The sequence below is a fragment of the Caretta caretta genome, chromosome 7, assembly GCF_965140235.1.
Source record: "Caretta caretta isolate rCarCar2 chromosome 7, rCarCar1.hap1, whole genome shotgun sequence".
Classification (NCBI taxonomy): Eukaryota; Metazoa; Chordata; order Testudines; family Cheloniidae; genus Caretta; species Caretta caretta.
The window spans coordinates 53,185,623-53,201,530 of record NC_134212.1 but is presented as its reverse complement, the minus strand read 5'-3'; the positions used below and the strand labels follow the sequence as shown (position 1 = coordinate 53,201,530).

Here is a 15,908-nt window from a genome sequence, read left to right as displayed (position 1 = left end):
GCACAGCCCTCCTTGCAGTCCATCTTAGAATATCTCTAAGGTCTTTCATTGATTTCATCAATCAAGGTTCGCTAGGCAGCCATCTCAGCATTCCCGCCCCCAATCCGAGACAGACTGGTCTTCACCCAGGAGATGATGAGCAGCTTCATTAAGGAGTTGGAGAGGCTCTACCCCCAGGTTTGTGACCAGTTCCACCTTGGGACTTAAACCTGGTTCTGTCTATGCCCTTGGCATCCTGCTCCTTGCTGCTTCTCTCCTGGAAGGTTGCTTTCCTGGTAGTAATCATTTCAGCCAGGAGAGTTTCTGAGTTGACCTTGGAGCCCTCCCTATACTGTTTTCTTCAGAGATAAGGTCCAACAGTGTCCCCACCTCGCCTTTCTACCCAAGGTGCTGTCACAGTTTCATGTCAACCAAAACATTTTCCTGCCTGTCTTCTTCCCCAAACTGCACAAGACAGAAGAGGAGCGACAGTTACACTCCCTGGACATTAGAAGGGCATTAGCCTTTTATATTAACAGGACAAGTCCCTTCCACAAATTGACACAACTCTTTGTTGCTATCATGGAGAGAATAAAGGGTCTCCTGGAGTCATCCCAGAGGATCTCATCCTGGATCACAGCCTGTATCCAGGCCTGCTATTAACAAGTGAAGGTCCTGCCTCTGGCCATCGTGAAAGCCCGTTCTACAAGAGCACAAGCATCTTCAGCAGCTTTCCTGGCACATATTCTGATCCAGGACAGCTGCAGGGCCGTGACATGGTCATTGGTCCACATGTTTGCATCCCACTATGCCATCACCCAACAGGCCAGAGATTATGCCAATTTTGGAAGAGCTGTGCCCATGAATTCCTATCCCATCTCCAAGGACACTGCTTGTGAGTCACATGACATGGAAGAGTTAAAACATAGTTAAAAACAAGCAAACAAAAACCCCAAAGCCATAAGATGTAGGTTGAATTTTCTCTTACAAAGTTCATTACCCCCATCCTCTCCAAAAAGGTGAAATGAAAAATAACACCTGTGCATTCTCATTGCTCTACAATGCCAGCACTGGGAATTCAGTTATTCATTAGCAGGGTCTGTATTCACAGTTGGGAGCGGGTATGGAGGGGGGAAAATATATCTCCTTTTTATTTATGAAAGGCCCTTGTTCTACCCCTTCCTTTTGAAAAGAAGAAAATACAGTTATTAACCTTCTGTAACTGTTGTTCTTCAAAATGTGTTGCTCATGTCCATTCCATGACCTTCCCTCCTACCCCGCCCTTGGAGTTGATGGCAAGAAGGAATTGAGAGGGCCAGGGGCTGGTGGCACCCTTATACCGACGCATGAGTACAGGCCTCCACGGGCGATAGAGCCAGCCCTAAGGAGACCATTGTGGGAAAACTCTCCGGCAACGGTGTATGCAGCACATGCACACCTGACATGACATGGAATGGACATGAGCAACACATCCCGAAGAACAGGTTACGAAAGGTAGGTAACTGTATTTTGCAACCACTTGGATACATAGCACTGAGAAGTTCCCCCTGCATTAATGAACCTGCAAGGAGTCTAAGTAGAAAAATGAAGATAAGAAGGAGCAAGGCCCACCAATGCCTTCCAGTTCCTGCTGCAGTCCCACCAATGGCCTTCTTGCTACAGTCCTGCCAAAGACTTCCATCCATCCCTCCCACGACTCCCTCCCCTCTCTCCTGCATTCAGAAGAAATTAAGTTAATCCTAAGGGATCCTGGTGAAGAAATCCTTTCCATCATCTTAACCTTATGCATGTGAATGAGATTCGCTGCAGTTAAACATTTGACCCTAGGTGCACAATGGTAGCTTTGTTAGCCCATTCTGTCTTGTGTTCTGGGACTTCCAGGTGTCCCCTGTAGCTGTAACTGCTCCCTCATATTTCTGTCTTGAAAATTTCTGATGGTAGCGTGATAGCTGTGCAGCCACTTGGCTGATGGAACTGCCTTGTGAGTCCGCACGCGTGATCTGTGCACACTGTGCATTGATGCAACGTGTGATCTTTTAATCTGTGAGTAATCTGTCCCTCACTGGAAATTGTGGCAAGTTGAACAATGCTTCACTGAAGTTCTGCTCTGTAAGCTGAGCTCTGCTGCTCGCTTGGTCTGAAAAAGCAGCTGACAGCTCTCAGCAGTAGTACTCCTCCAGGCTGCTAGAAGGCCAGGTCATCGAATGTCACTGCTAAATCATGTTTAATCAGAGGTCCCCTGTTAAAATGACTTTGAAATTGAGCAAGTCTCAGCAGTCATCCTGGGATGGATGAGGTGAGGCTCAGGATTGCCAATCCATTCCTAGCCAGTCCCATGGGACCGTGCAGGCAATACCCCAGTTGTTTGAGTGGGATTCGATGTTCAGTCCCTGTAGAGTTTAGGATACTTTGGCAGCATGGACTCCTTTTGGGTATGTCACTGAGACTCTTCCACCTCACACCCCACATGCTTATTCCCTAATTTTGATTTTCCTCAGGACCTGTCCACAGAATATAACATTCAGTCAATAGTTCCATCGGCTTGTCAAATGCACACCAGCACCTTCACCCAAACACTTGTAAGGCAGTTGCAGTTTGGCTCTTTGCTCTGATACTGGGAAGCGGGAGCTGAGAAAAGGGAGACCCCTATTGACTCTGCAAGGCTGTCTTCCGTAGCCCTAAACACTGATGACTGGCAGCCACAGACCTCTTGGGATTCGTAATAGTCATTTATAGTGTCTGCAGCCCAAAAGGTGGCAGAAAAAAGTAGAAATATGCCCAATCCAGAAACCCAGATCCAGTCAATCCCAGAACTTGGGAGAAATTCAGATCAGGAGCTGAAATTCAGAGCAAGATTGCTGCTCAGTTCCACCTCCACTAAAACTGACATTGGTGAGCTCTCTCTAGTCTCAATCAATGACTCTCAGGTGTTCAGATACCACAGCTGTGTGAACAGTGTAAACACCTAGGACTGTGCTCTGTTTGTAAAACAAGAAGTGATGTTTTTTCTGTTTGGTAACATGATCGGCAAGTTTATTCTGGATTCACTGAGAGAGAATAGACCAGGGGTGGCCAACCTGAGCCTGAGAAGGAGCCAGAATTTACCAATGTACATTGCCAGAGAGCCACAGTAATACATCAGCAGCCCCCCACGCCCAGGGCCTCCCACCCACCAGCAGCCCCACCGATCAGCATCTCCCCCCCTCTGCCCGCACCTCCCGATTAGCTGTTTTGTGGTGTGCAGGAGGCTATGGGGGGGGAAGGGGAGGAGCGAGGGCACGGCAGGTTCAGGGGAGGGGGTGGAGTGGGGGCAGAGCCTGTGGCAGAGCCAGGGGTTGAGCAGCGAGCAGCTCCCAGCACATTGGAAAGTTGGCGCCTGTAGCTCCAGCCCTGGAGTCGGTGCCTATCCAAGGAGCCGCATATTAACTTCTGAAGAGCTGCATGTGGCTCCGGAGTCACAGATTGGCCACCCCGGGAATAGACAGTTGTTGCAGCTGCTTCACCCATACATGGGAGCTGTGCTGTTGGGAAGTGTGTGTAGCACGGCATTATCCAATTAGCAAGGGAAATCATGAGAAAAGGATTTCATTCTGAACAGGCCTCGGCAACATTACCGATCCCACCATAGTTAAAAACAAGCAAACAGAAACCCCAAAGCCATAAAATGTAGGTTGAATTTTCTTTTACAAAGTTCATTACCCCCCATCCCCTCCAAAAAGGTGAAATGAAAAATAACACCTGTGCATTCTCATTGCTCTACAATGCCAGCACTGGGAATTCAGCCATTCATTAGCGGGGTCTGTGTTCACAGTTGGGAGCAGGGATGGAGGGGGGAAATATATCTCCTTTTTATTTATGAAAGGCCCTTGTTCTACCCCTTCCTTTTGAAAAGAAGAATGAGCAAGCAAAAACTTTGTTCTTACTGTGATTTCCTTTTTTGTTGTTTTGTTGTTTTGGGGTATTTTTTGTTTCGAATGCTTTACAACTGCCTGTGCCTTCCCTCTGGGGGGTGCAAAATCCATGAAAACATCTTATAAAAATTAAAAAATGGCTTCAGACAGTGTTGAAAACACCTCTCCCTAAATTGTGCATGTGCCCTTGGCCTTCCTTAATCTTCGGTATTTGTGCTACAGCAGATTGTCCTTTTTTTTCCTCTCTTTTTTTTTTTTAATTTTATTTTCAGTGTTGATGCAAATCCCTAATGTATCCCCCTGTGTTCTAATCCAGTTTCCATATTCTCTGTGATGTCTTTCCTTATCCTCATTTCCTCATTTCCTCCTCTGCTTTCCATCAGCCTCCAAAAAAGATATGGGATTATACTCCTGGAGATTGCTCTATACTTACTAGGGAGGATAGAAAGGTAATTCTGTCTCACATATGTTGTACCGCAGTATACTCTGTGTGTGTGTGGTTTTTTTCTCTGACATCGTTTGGGCTTTGTGAGTGTGTGGGTGATGACTCTAATTTTTTTAATTTGGCATGAACGCATTATCCTAACAATTAAGTTGGCCAGTAAATTGTTTCAATAAGTAGTCCTTAAAACATAATCTGCCATAAAGCTGAGTGGTTGTTTTGCTTTCTTGGCCTGCAATGATAACTGTACTAACAGCATATTGCATCTATGTTACAGTATTATCTGTTGTTTAGTTTTTGTACAGGTGGGTTTTATGATACTTGTGGTTTTTACAATTACATTCCAGCAGGCCTGGCGCATCTCTGAATGTAAATGTTAAATGCCTAAAATCATTGCATCTGTGATTATTGAAAAGTGATGAATTTCTGTGTCTTATCTGTACCATCTTTGTCTTTTTTTTTTAATAAAAAGGCTCTTTTATTTCAAAATTAACATTCCTTTGTTTTCCCCTAACCCTAAGCATTATTTTTCCCATTCTTCTTCTCCTTCTTTAACCAGACTGATCTAGAAAAAGACATTTACCTCTACCAGACTGAGTTAGAGGCAGATTTAGAACAAATGGAGAAGCTTTATAAAGCACCAGATAAAAAGCCACCGAAGGTATTTCCGCTTCTTTTCATGCTGCCAATTCCTGTTTCCCAACTCTCTGCTCTCTTCTATTCACTGCTGGACGGTTATTAAATGAGGCTCGGGTACAGAATGCCCCAACCATTCTGATTGCATGGCTTGCTGTGTAGCTGTCAGAAATGATAAAACATGATGCTGAGAATCTGGCTTGAAATCCATTTCAGCTACAGTGTTTCCCCCTCCCCCTCCCCCTTTTCTAGGGTTTGTGTAGAGTTTGGTGTCTCTACAAAAGCCCCTCACTATTTTTCACATGAATAGGCAGCGGCAATCGGCTTGAAATTCTTGGTTGACGTCACGTCACCATCTTGTGCCTTTCAAGCAATCTGCCTTCCCACATTTTTTCACACATACCCCACTCTTATGTCAGGACGCTGTGCCCACCCCAAGATCTGGATTTTTCGCACGAGGTTTTATGCAACTGTCCTTAAGCTGCAATTGATGCGGCCTTCTTGGGCAGGGCAGCCATCGCCGCTGTTCTGATGAGAACTAATCCTAGACTAGAAAGATTGATTCGGTAATGCTCCTATTATTATTATTATTATTATTATTTTAAAGCTGCAATCATTTTGATTGGGACTTGAAAGCTGCTCTTTCAAAGGCCTCATTAGCTTTTGTATATCGTCTGCATTTCTTCCAGTTTATGAATCTGTATATGGGGACAGGGGGAGAGACAGACTAAAAGGTAAACATAGTATTTCTTCCAAAATTGCCTAGGACGCATTAGCTGGATTAAAAGTGAGCTGATGGGAGCTGGCTTTTGCTACTGAACCTGTGCAGCTGACATTGCTCCTTAAGGAAGGAACCCGGGCTTAGCCATTTCTTTTCTTCTTAGCAGGATGATACTGATTTGAACGCTGAGGAATGTATTATGCTGCAGAAATGTGATGTACCTTTAAAGAAAATGGGGGCGGAGGGTGTAGGGGGAAAGCCTTGGGAAATAATTATAAGCATGTGTCTCCTGGTCCTGGCCCAGCTGGTTCTCTCTTCTAGCTTTTGGCTTTATTCACAATGACTCATTCGCAGACAATAGAGTAGGCACCATGAAAAGGCATCGGCTATGCTTAAAACCTGTTGCTGCCCCGAAGGACCCCAAGAAAATTGTTGGTCTTCCGCAGAGACATTGATGTATTAGACTGCATTTAAACTGAAATCTCAGTGTCTCCCGAAGACCAATATAGTAGTCTCAATGACTTAAGCAAGACTTTTTCCTTTCTCTGCATCTCTTTGTGTATCAATGACTTCTTTGTTTGGACTTTTGCAGAGTACAGCAAGCAACACTCCTCTGGAAACGTCCTCAGACCACTCATCCTAGTAAGTTTTAGAACCACTTGTTTGTTTTGTTTCACAATTATGGGATTTTTCTGTTAGGATGTTGGAAGTTGTTCTTTCAGGTGACACATGCAGATAATTTTAGCATGATATTTGTGCATTAGTTGAGGGTAGAAGGTCAGCTATATAGTTTTGAATTAAGTTGGAAGTTATTGTATCATTATTGTTTAGTGGTACCCAAACAAGAAACGATCATTGTTCTACATGCCTTCTATTTAAAAAGCAAAGAAAACTGTAACTTCCTCTTACATTTAATGTACAAATAATTGATCATGCTATATGGGCCATGCTAAGATTCTCTCTAACACTCATGTGAGATGAGTTAAAACCATAAGTCCTGTCCAAGGGTCACAGTGCCATAAAATGTCTAGTCATTTTGATTGCAAATGTTCCAATGAGTGGTCCCACCTCCAACTTTCTAGGCAAAGAAAGCAATTAAATAATTCTCAGAGTACAATTTTATGCTGCTATTTTAGAGGAAGATTCAACAGGAGATGTGCTCTGTCCAAATGTATTGCAGATGGAACCAGTTTACTGTAAAAGTTGGATGGAAATTCCAGAGCCAGATGTGCCAATTTACCACCACTGGGGATCTAGCACCTCCCTGTTAACCTGTTATTCTCTTTAACTGAAACAGATGTGTAGTATTCTATCTAGGCACAGTTATCCAATCCAGATGTATGGGGAGTAGGGACGAGCATGTTTTCCCCTCTGATGTCTGCAAATTTCATATATATTCATCTTCCTTGACTTTTTATGATATGTGGTTTTGAAGTTCTATACAGTTAGTTTTGCAGAGTTCCCTTTTGCCTGGGTTCACTTTGCAAAGGAACTTCCTTGCATTATCATAATTTGGAAGGTGTCCTGGCCTTATCAAGTCCATTATTTCATGATTTTTTTTTAATTTTTATTTTCGCAAAGGCAGGGTAATAAAATTAAAGGACATCAGAGTGTGTTGCAAAATATACGTGTCACTTATGTTTGCCAATGACTGGTAAGGATTCTGAATTCCTGACTGCCCTCAAAGAGTTCCAAGTCTTGTAAATCTTCCCTTTCATCAGATTACCTTGACTGCTACTTTCCTGGATCACTTTCATCATCTGAAATCAGTATGCTTCATTCTTCCATCAGGGCCCTACCCAATTCTCACCAAAGTCCAAGGAAACTCCACCATCGACTGCTGTAGGAGTTCAGTTGGGCTCTCCATAAATAAATGATATGCTCATTATTGGCGACAGCAGTGAACCAAAATTCCTGAATTTGACCTCCGTAGAACTCTGTGGAGTGGTTATAATCTCATAATTACCAGTTATATAGATTAAGCGTTTGTTTCATTCTAAATTTTTAAAATGAATTCTGTTTAATCAGTTTCCCATATGTATCTATTCTCCTCACAATATTTACTGTGGGTACAATGGTCAAAAGTCTGTGTACACATTAATATGTGAAGTTATGTTGGTGTACATATAATTACATTGTATTATGTAGATACACCAAGGCTAGATTTTCAGTGAAGGCACGTCACTTACTTCCACCACATCTGTGCCTGTTTAGATGACTACCTCCAAACATTGCGCCCACAGTAAATGTTTTAAGGAAACTGAGAGCTGCCTGATCTTTTGTTTCTCAGCTCATGGGGTGGGATCATTCCTTTGAAATTTCCATGCAAGGGGGAAGGTATTCTCTGCACATGGATCCGCCCCTGTGGAAGAGCATGGGGGTGCTACCTCTAGCAGCACAGGCTCCCCTCTCTTCCTGCCCCCACTGAAGAACTTGGGGGTCTGTGCTGTGGGAGGGGAAAGAGGATGGAGGACGGGATGGGTAGCCTGGGAGGAGTTGCACATTGTTCCCCTTCCAGCCCTGTGGAGCTTAGGTGGAAAAGGTAATGCTGCCTGGGGCTTTACTGTCCTTTCTTGAGAGCCACTCCTCTCCCCTGGGTGACCATGGGCCAGAGGAATCCTTTGTAGTGCGGCTTCAGTGGAGCAGAGCTGTCATGGCACGGGGATGCTGCTGGCTGCCAGCTCCAGAGTCATAGCGTCTCCATGCCGATGCAGGCCCTGCAGCCTGTTTCACAGGGTGGGCAATGATGGGGGAGAAGTCAACAATGGGAGTCTCCCGAACACTTCCTCTCCCACAGGTGTTTCCCCAAGAGAGGATTGCCTGGGTCACTGGTCTTTAATTACTGGGCTAAAATATATCCCGCTCCCAGGTCACGAACCTCCCGGGAGTAAATATCAGCCTGTAATCACTGGGGCTGCCCGTTTGGGCTCCTCAGGAACCTGACTCAGGCTGCATAGTGCTGTGTTTGTGGTACCCTTCCGTGGTTCTGGCTGTGGTTCCCTTTGAAGCCAATAGGAGTTTTGCCTGGGAGCCAAAGAATTGTATTTTGCTTTTCACTAGATATGTTATTACCCCAGGGCCCTAACTAATGGGAGATCTGGTCTTCTCATGATCTCCTCCCCACTCTAGGAACTGAAATCCCATGAAAGGACCAAATGTCTTGTAATTCCAACTCCATCAATGGCTTTCTGAGTCATTGAAAGAAGCTGTACCCATCAGGTGCCATGTCCCTTCCAAGTAACCAAGCACACACATACATCTGTTGGTATGTTATTGCTGCTCACACAAATCAGATATACATCTGGGAATCATGGGGTCTTAGCCAACTTTCAGATGGTTTCCTCAAATCAACAAATGATTTGATTTTTTTTAAACTTACCAGGACATACTTTGTCCCCAGTATAGCTTTGTTATAATAAGATTTCATCTTATTATTATTGTCATTGTGGAGTGTCTAGCTGAAGATGCTCAGGCACGAGGGTTGCCAACTTTCTAATTGCACAAAACCAGACACCCTTGCCCCATCCCCTTCCCCACCCCTTCCCTGAGGCCCTGTCCCCTACCCCGCCCCTTCTCCAAAGCTCTGCCCTCCGCTCACTCCATCCCCCCTCCCTCTGTCACTCGCTCTCCCACACCCTCACTCACTCACTCATTTTCACTGGGCTGAGACATGGGGTTGGGGTGTGGGCTCCGGCTGGGGGTGCGGGCTCTGGGGTGGGGCTGGGGATGAGGGGTTTGGGGTGCAGGAGGGGGCTTCAGGTTGGGGCAGAGGGGTTCGGAGTGTGGGAGGGGGCTCCAGGCTGAGGAAGGGGGTTGGAGTGTAGGAGGGGGTACGGGCTCTGGGCTGGGGTTGTGTGCTCGGGGATGGGGCCAGAAATGAGGGGTTCAGGGTGCGGGAGGGGGATCCAGGCTGGGGCAGGGGGTTGGGTGTGGGCTCCAGTTGGGGGTGTGGGCACCGGGGTGGGGCCGGGGATGAGGGATTTGGGGTGCAAGTGGGGACTCCAGGCTGAGGCCGAGGGGTTTGGAGTGTGGGAGGGGGTTCTGAGCTAGAGCAAGGGGTTGGTGCACAAGAGGGGGTTCAGGGTGCAGGCTGCAGGAGGGAACTTGGGTGTGGGAGGGGGTGAGGGGCTGGGGCAGGAGGTTGGGTTGGGGGGTGCAGGCTCTGGGAAGGAGTTTGGGTGTGGGAAGGGGTTCAGGGGTGGGGCAGGGGGTTGGAGAGCGGGAGGGGTTTCGGGTTACGGGCTCTGGGCAGCACTCATGTCAGGTGGCTCCCCGCAAGTGGCGACATGTCCCTCGGCACCTAGGCAGAGGTGCGGCCAGACGGCTCTGTGCACTACCTCCACCCGCAGGCACTGCCCCCACAGCTCCTGTTGGCTGCAGTTCCCGGCCAGCACTCTGGGTGGGGCAGCATACAGAGCCCCTATTGCTGTCCCTATGCCTAGGACCTGAGAGACATGTCGCCGCTTCCGGGGAGCTGCACTGAGCCAGGTAGGGAGCCTGCCAGCCCTGCCAACCGGACTTTTAACGGCCCGGTCAGCACTGCTGCCAGGGTCCCTTTTCGACTGGGCGTTCTGGTTGAAAACCGGACACCTGGCAACCCTATCAAGCACTGGTATCAGATGAGATCTGCTCCTGTGAAGCACACACCCTGCTTGACTGTTTAGCATGTCTTCTGCCTCTGGAAAAGTCATTTATACTGTGGCAATGTTGACCTTTTGTGTCTGGGAGAGAACAGTGAGCTGTAGGAATAATACTATATGGGAAACTGCTTCTAAGATTCATGCCTTTAGCGAGATTCCTTAACCTTGGCCTGCATGGAGTTCTAATCAATCACTTTAGTTTCTGTTGGCCTAAACAAATGAAGTCATGTCTATTTTTAAAATAAATCTCACAGTCTAATGCCAGGGACAGAATTCTGCTCTTACACCTGCCTGGCAGATCTGGACTCCAGTATTCTGCTCTTCCTACAGGGGAGCTCTGTGCATGTGGACAGAAAAGAACGTAAGAACTGAGATCTGCCATGCAGGTTGGGGCAGAATTTAACCCCAGGAATATACTTTTTAAATTTGAAACAGTCTATGCTATTTGTGAATGGGAGGCAGCAAGGAATAGTGGTTAGAGCAGAAGCTTAGGTGCTGGAAGGTGTTTTTTGTTCCCAGTTTGGCCACTGAATAGCCTTAGGCTATGTCTACATTAACGTGGTAAGTCGACCTGCGCAACACTGCTCCAGCTACATGAATAATGTAGCTGGAGTCAACATACCTTAGGTCGAGTTACGGCAGGGTCTGCCTTACTCTTCTTATCGGGGGTAGAGTACAGGGGTCGACTGGACAGCGATCCGCAGTCCATTTGGTGGGTCTTTACTTGACCTGCTAACTCGACCGCCTGTGGATCGATCTCAGAGCATCGATCCCATCTGTAGCGTAGACCTGCCCTTAGACAAATCACTTACCCTCTCTGTACTTCCATTTCCCCATCTATAGAACACGGGGATAATAATTCCCTGTCTCTCAGGTGTGAAGAGAGGTGTAGTTTGTACAGCCCCTTGAGACAGTGGAATGGAGGATGCTATAGCAATGCTAAGTATTTCAAGTGTGATTTCAATACATACATGGTCTTCAGCTAGAAATCTTACCTCAGCTGTATTGACATGCAGAGGTGTAAGAATCACAGGCACCGCTAAGCACGGGTTCACGAGTGATCTCCTCTGACCTGTTCATGATGCTCTCTAAGCACACAGGAAGAGAGAGAAATCAGTCTCTCTTTCTTTTCTTTTTTAACCCATTTTCTAGCTCAGCATATTTACCCAGCTACCAGGCAGCAAGGAAAGAGCTGGAACCAGCGCCAGCAGACACTGCTGGCTTGGAGAATGAAAGGCAAATTTACAAAAGTGTGCTGGAAGGTGGTGATATCCCGCTGCAGGGGCTAAGTGGTCTCAAGCGTCCGTCTAGCTCTGCTTCCACTAAAGGTAGGTTAGCGGAGCACTGACCCCTTCCCTCCATTACACACGGTGAGGTGGGTGAACCACCAAGTGGGGTTGGGTCCTTATCCAAACCTAGTGAGATCTACCTGTCATTCCTCTCTCTTTCACTGCCTTTCATCCTCTTTTCTCTCCCCACCCAGCCTGGCCATGCTTTCCCTTAACCCTATCCTCCACCAACTCCAGCTTACCAATAGGGTCAGGACTCTTCCCTTTGCTTTCCCTTATTTCTGCCTCCCTCTTTCCAACTGTCAGCCAACACCACCTTCCCCTTTTTCTTCCTCCCCGCAGTACTCTGATGTCCTCTTACTGCCACCCTCTGTTGCTGCTGTTCCTGATGTGCAGTCTGATCACGCCAAGCAGTGTCTGCTGGCCTGAGCACGTCTGCATTATTTCAGTGCTATGCACTCTGGGGCTCTCCTGGCTCAAAGAAGCATGGGACGCCTCTCGACCTGGCAATTGCCTTGGAGCCCATGAGATACAAAGAGAGCGGCCAGCCCAGCAGAGACTGGTGACACTGTTGAGCCTCTGCCTTGGAGTTTGTAGCATACTGGGACAGCCGAGGAGCCTGATGCATCTCTGAGCTGGTTGTAAGCTAAAAATGGCTGGGGGCAGAGGAGCTGGTTCTTTTGTTTTCCAAGCCAATCCTCCTACAAAATAGCATATCACACCTAGGAGTCTCTGTCTTCACCTCCCAGCTGCTTTTAGCAAACATAACTGTGCAAACGGTGCAGAGAGCATGCTCAGCCAGTTCCCAGCAAGCACAACTGCTGAGGGCCAGCAGACCTGGTCCACTTGTTTTAGTGCAGACGCTCCCTGACTTGCCTGATCCTGGCAGGAATAACTTATTTGGCAGCTGTTGTGTGGGCAGGGCCATGGTTGGTCTGATCACTGGCTCACAGTGAGGCTGCTTTTGCAATATTAATCCCTCTGCATCCTTGCTAAGGCCCACATTCTGCTAGATGCGGAGTGCCTCCTGCATGGTGTGGAGGATGCTCAACACTTGGCAGGATTGGGCCCTACAAATGCTCCGGGCCTGAATCTGGACCTTCTTCTGATTTTAGAAACTCCGCAGCATTGCAGAATTTAGCTGTATCTTTGCACTCGCTTTTATAACATGGCTTGTGCATTGTCTCTCTGCTTTTCTTTCTTTTGAACACCAATTTTTTAAAGTGCATTTTGTGACATCGAAGCATGTTATCTCTCCTATCTCAATGGCTTTCAAGCATTTAAGCTAACAGGTTGTATTTATTTTATTCTGCATGCTTACCAGTGGATCGTAAAGGTGGGAATGCTCATATGATTGCACCCTCTTCAGTTAATAGCCGAACCTTTAATGCTAGTCATACCAGTATGTTAGGTCATGCATGTACACATAAGAAGCCCTTATCAGCTGCAAAAGCCTGCATTACTGAAATCCTCCCTTCCAAATTCAAACCCAAACTAGCTGCTCCTGCTGCTCTTGTGCAGGACACAAAGGGTATCCTGCTGCCTCATGAGAAAGCACAAAGCTGTGAGAACCTTCGTAGCTCCAGTGCCTTGTTTGATAACAAAAAAACTTTCCTGGTCAATGTAGGGGAAAGTGTAGAAAACCTTCTAATGCAATCGAAGCAGGAGTATGTCACCAAATCCAGCAGCACTCTGAGCCTGCAGGAGTACAGCACCAGTTCTAGAAAGGGCTACCTTCCCAGGAAGAGTGGGATGGAGTTTACAATGCTGTATAAAAATATGCATCAGATCAACAGGTCCAGGATCCACCTGGGCACCATCTCATCCTGCAGTGTGAGGGATATTGCATCCCAGTTTGAGAACGAGCTGAGGGACAGGAGTGAGCAGAGCCCCAGTGGGGAGAATTCGGAGCAAATCCCCAAAGACACTGTCTCATCCCGCATCACCGCCTTTGAGCAGCTGATCCAGAGATCCCGGTCCATGCCAGCTCTCAACTTCTCCAGTGGGCAAAGCAAATCGCCCACCTCTCCCCAGTCTAAGAGCTGCCTGAGCTCGGCCTATTCAGCAGAATCCCTCCTGGAGTCGCCAAAGCCAAACCAAGAAGAAAAGGATGCTGCCAGCATGGCCAACAACTCCTCTCACTCCTGCAGTAACGTGGAGGACTTGGCGTCAGATCTCAGTGACATTGTCCCCATGGACATGCTCTCGGCTTGCACGGACGAGACTGATCTCCAGTCCAACGCATCCAACGACAGTGGCGGCAGCCTCAGCCATGCCAACGGGCCCCAGAAATATAAATTAAACAAATGCAAAGGAGCTTGCCCAGCTTCCTACACCAGGTTCACCACCATTCGTAGGCACGAGCAACAGCAAGCCTCCAAGAATCCCAGTTCCAAAGGGGATGCCCACGGGGACAGGCACACGCTCCTGAGAAATGTTTATCTGATGAGCCCGCTTCCCTTCAGATTGAAAAAGCCCTTCCAGCACAGCCCCAGAAAGACTCCTCCCCCGGATTGCCTGGGAGTCCCACTAATATATAGCACTGAGAACCAGAATAATGCAGCTCAGCCACGAGGATGCCAGGCGGAAAAGAGTCACCACTCCCTGCACAAACTGTGCTGTGAAGACAAACCTCTGGCCCCCAAGCGCCTGTCTTCCTTTGAAATTGTGGAAAGGCTTAGCCATTTCCCCAGCATGGAATCCAGTCCAGAAAGTGCCATTCTCCGAGCTGATACGCCAGACTCCTTTAATAATGGGAATATTGTTCCATGTGCTTTCTATCACAGCTTGGATAGAAACAACAACCCGCAAAGCGAACTCAGGACATACCCTGGAGGTGGCTTTTTGTGTACTTTACCACTGTTACTTTATCTGTCTTCCCGTCTTCCCACTTCACTTTTTTCTCCGTATTTTTTGTTGACCCGCCTGTGCATCACCCAATGCTCATTTTCCTCGTGTGTCTGATGTCCTTTGCGTGTCTTGCTTAGCATTTTTGTTCAGAACTCGTTAACAGCTGCCATCCAGCTCAGTTTGCCTTAAAGGCAACTCCTAGAATGTGAAAATCTTGCAATGAGATATTCTTAATCCCGTACCACTTGCATATGTGTGAATAAAACACATCAACCCAGTTAATTTGGTTTTCTAAGGAGCAGTTCCTCCAGGTCTAATTGTGTCTCTCTGTTTCTGAGTGTGCAATCATGTTTGTATGTGTTTGCATGGGTGGTGACAGTAATATGCTAAATCATATTTCAATGGCAGCAAATCTTTTCTTCACAAAGTCTTTTTATGTTTTTACTCGCTTTCCCACCTTTGTATTATCCTTTGTTTCAATCTGTGTTCTCAAGTACAGCCCAAAAGGGAAAAAAAAATTCCAAAACATTATCAATATCTGACTGAGAATTTGGTCAACAACTGAAAATCCTTTCAGCTGTAATGGAAGCAAATTGTAGTGCTGTCAAAATATTTTTTTTCCTTTCTGGTGACACAAGATAAGTCCATTTGTTTTTTAACTGCCTTGTGTTGTTTTGAAGTAGATTCAGAATCACCAAGGCATTTTGCACCAGTCGATTACATGGAAACTCCAGAAGAAATTACTCGTAGACGTCATGATGATAAAGAGGTAAAGCCCTTCCTTGTGGTTTAGAAACATTTCTAACAGCTAAATATACAGGAAGTACACCATTTGCCCTTACATAGCCTCTGCATCTCTGTACCTACTTATGGAGGAAGTGTTATGTAGTAGTTAGAACAAGGGACTCCAGATTTCTATTACTGCATCTGCCACTGATTTGCTGTACGACCTTGGGCAAGTCACTTCTTGACCTCTCTGTGCCTCAACTTACCCAGTATTTAAATAGGGGAAATAATACTTACCAACCATGCAAGGATGACATGAGGGGTCATTAGTGTTTGCAAAGTATTTTGAGATCTGTTAGAGAAGTACAGTACACCCTCACTCTAATGAACCTGTTGGAATTCAAGCCTTTTGTTCATGATAGCCAGGGGTTCATTACAGCGAAAGGACAATCAAAATGAATGATACACTGCTGGAGTAAGTTAATGAACTGGCCTTAGATGAAAGTGTTCGCTACATTAATTTATTATTAATAATGATACCTGAGGCTAGGAGTCAATCAGGGAGTGTGAGTTTAGGTCACATCTGTGACTTCAGCTGTGGGTGTCAGGGCTCCAGGCAGTCAGCTCCCGCAGGAGTGGGACTCCAGGTAGTTGGCTATGAGCCCCGCACAGTGGGGCTGGGGCTCTGGGACTGTAGTTGGGATCAAGGTACCG

The 15,908-nt window shown here is 46.7% G+C and overlaps 1 protein-coding gene across 34 annotated transcripts in view; it reads left to right on the top strand.

Annotated features, from left to right (window-relative positions):
- Positions 1–15,908, top strand: part of SORBS1 (sorbin and SH3 domain containing 1) — a 111,145-nt gene that overhangs the window by 63,177 nt on the left and 32,060 nt on the right. For 30 of the 34 annotated variants that reach the window (XM_075130667.1, XM_075130665.1, XM_075130670.1 and 27 more), the window contains 5 exons: positions 4,274–4,339; positions 4,892–4,993; positions 6,282–6,331; positions 11,482–11,657; positions 15,152–15,237. In XM_075130667.1, coding sequence (XP_074986768.1) covers positions 4,274–4,339; positions 4,892–4,993; positions 6,282–6,331; positions 11,482–11,657; positions 15,152–15,237 — 480 coding nt within the window. Of the gene's footprint in view, positions 1–4,273; positions 4,340–4,891; positions 4,994–6,281; positions 6,332–11,481; positions 11,658–12,942; positions 14,455–15,148; positions 15,238–15,908 lie in introns of all 34 variants that reach the window. The other 4 variants (XM_048856337.2, XM_048856339.2, XM_075130666.1 and 1 more) reach the window with 2 other exon arrangements.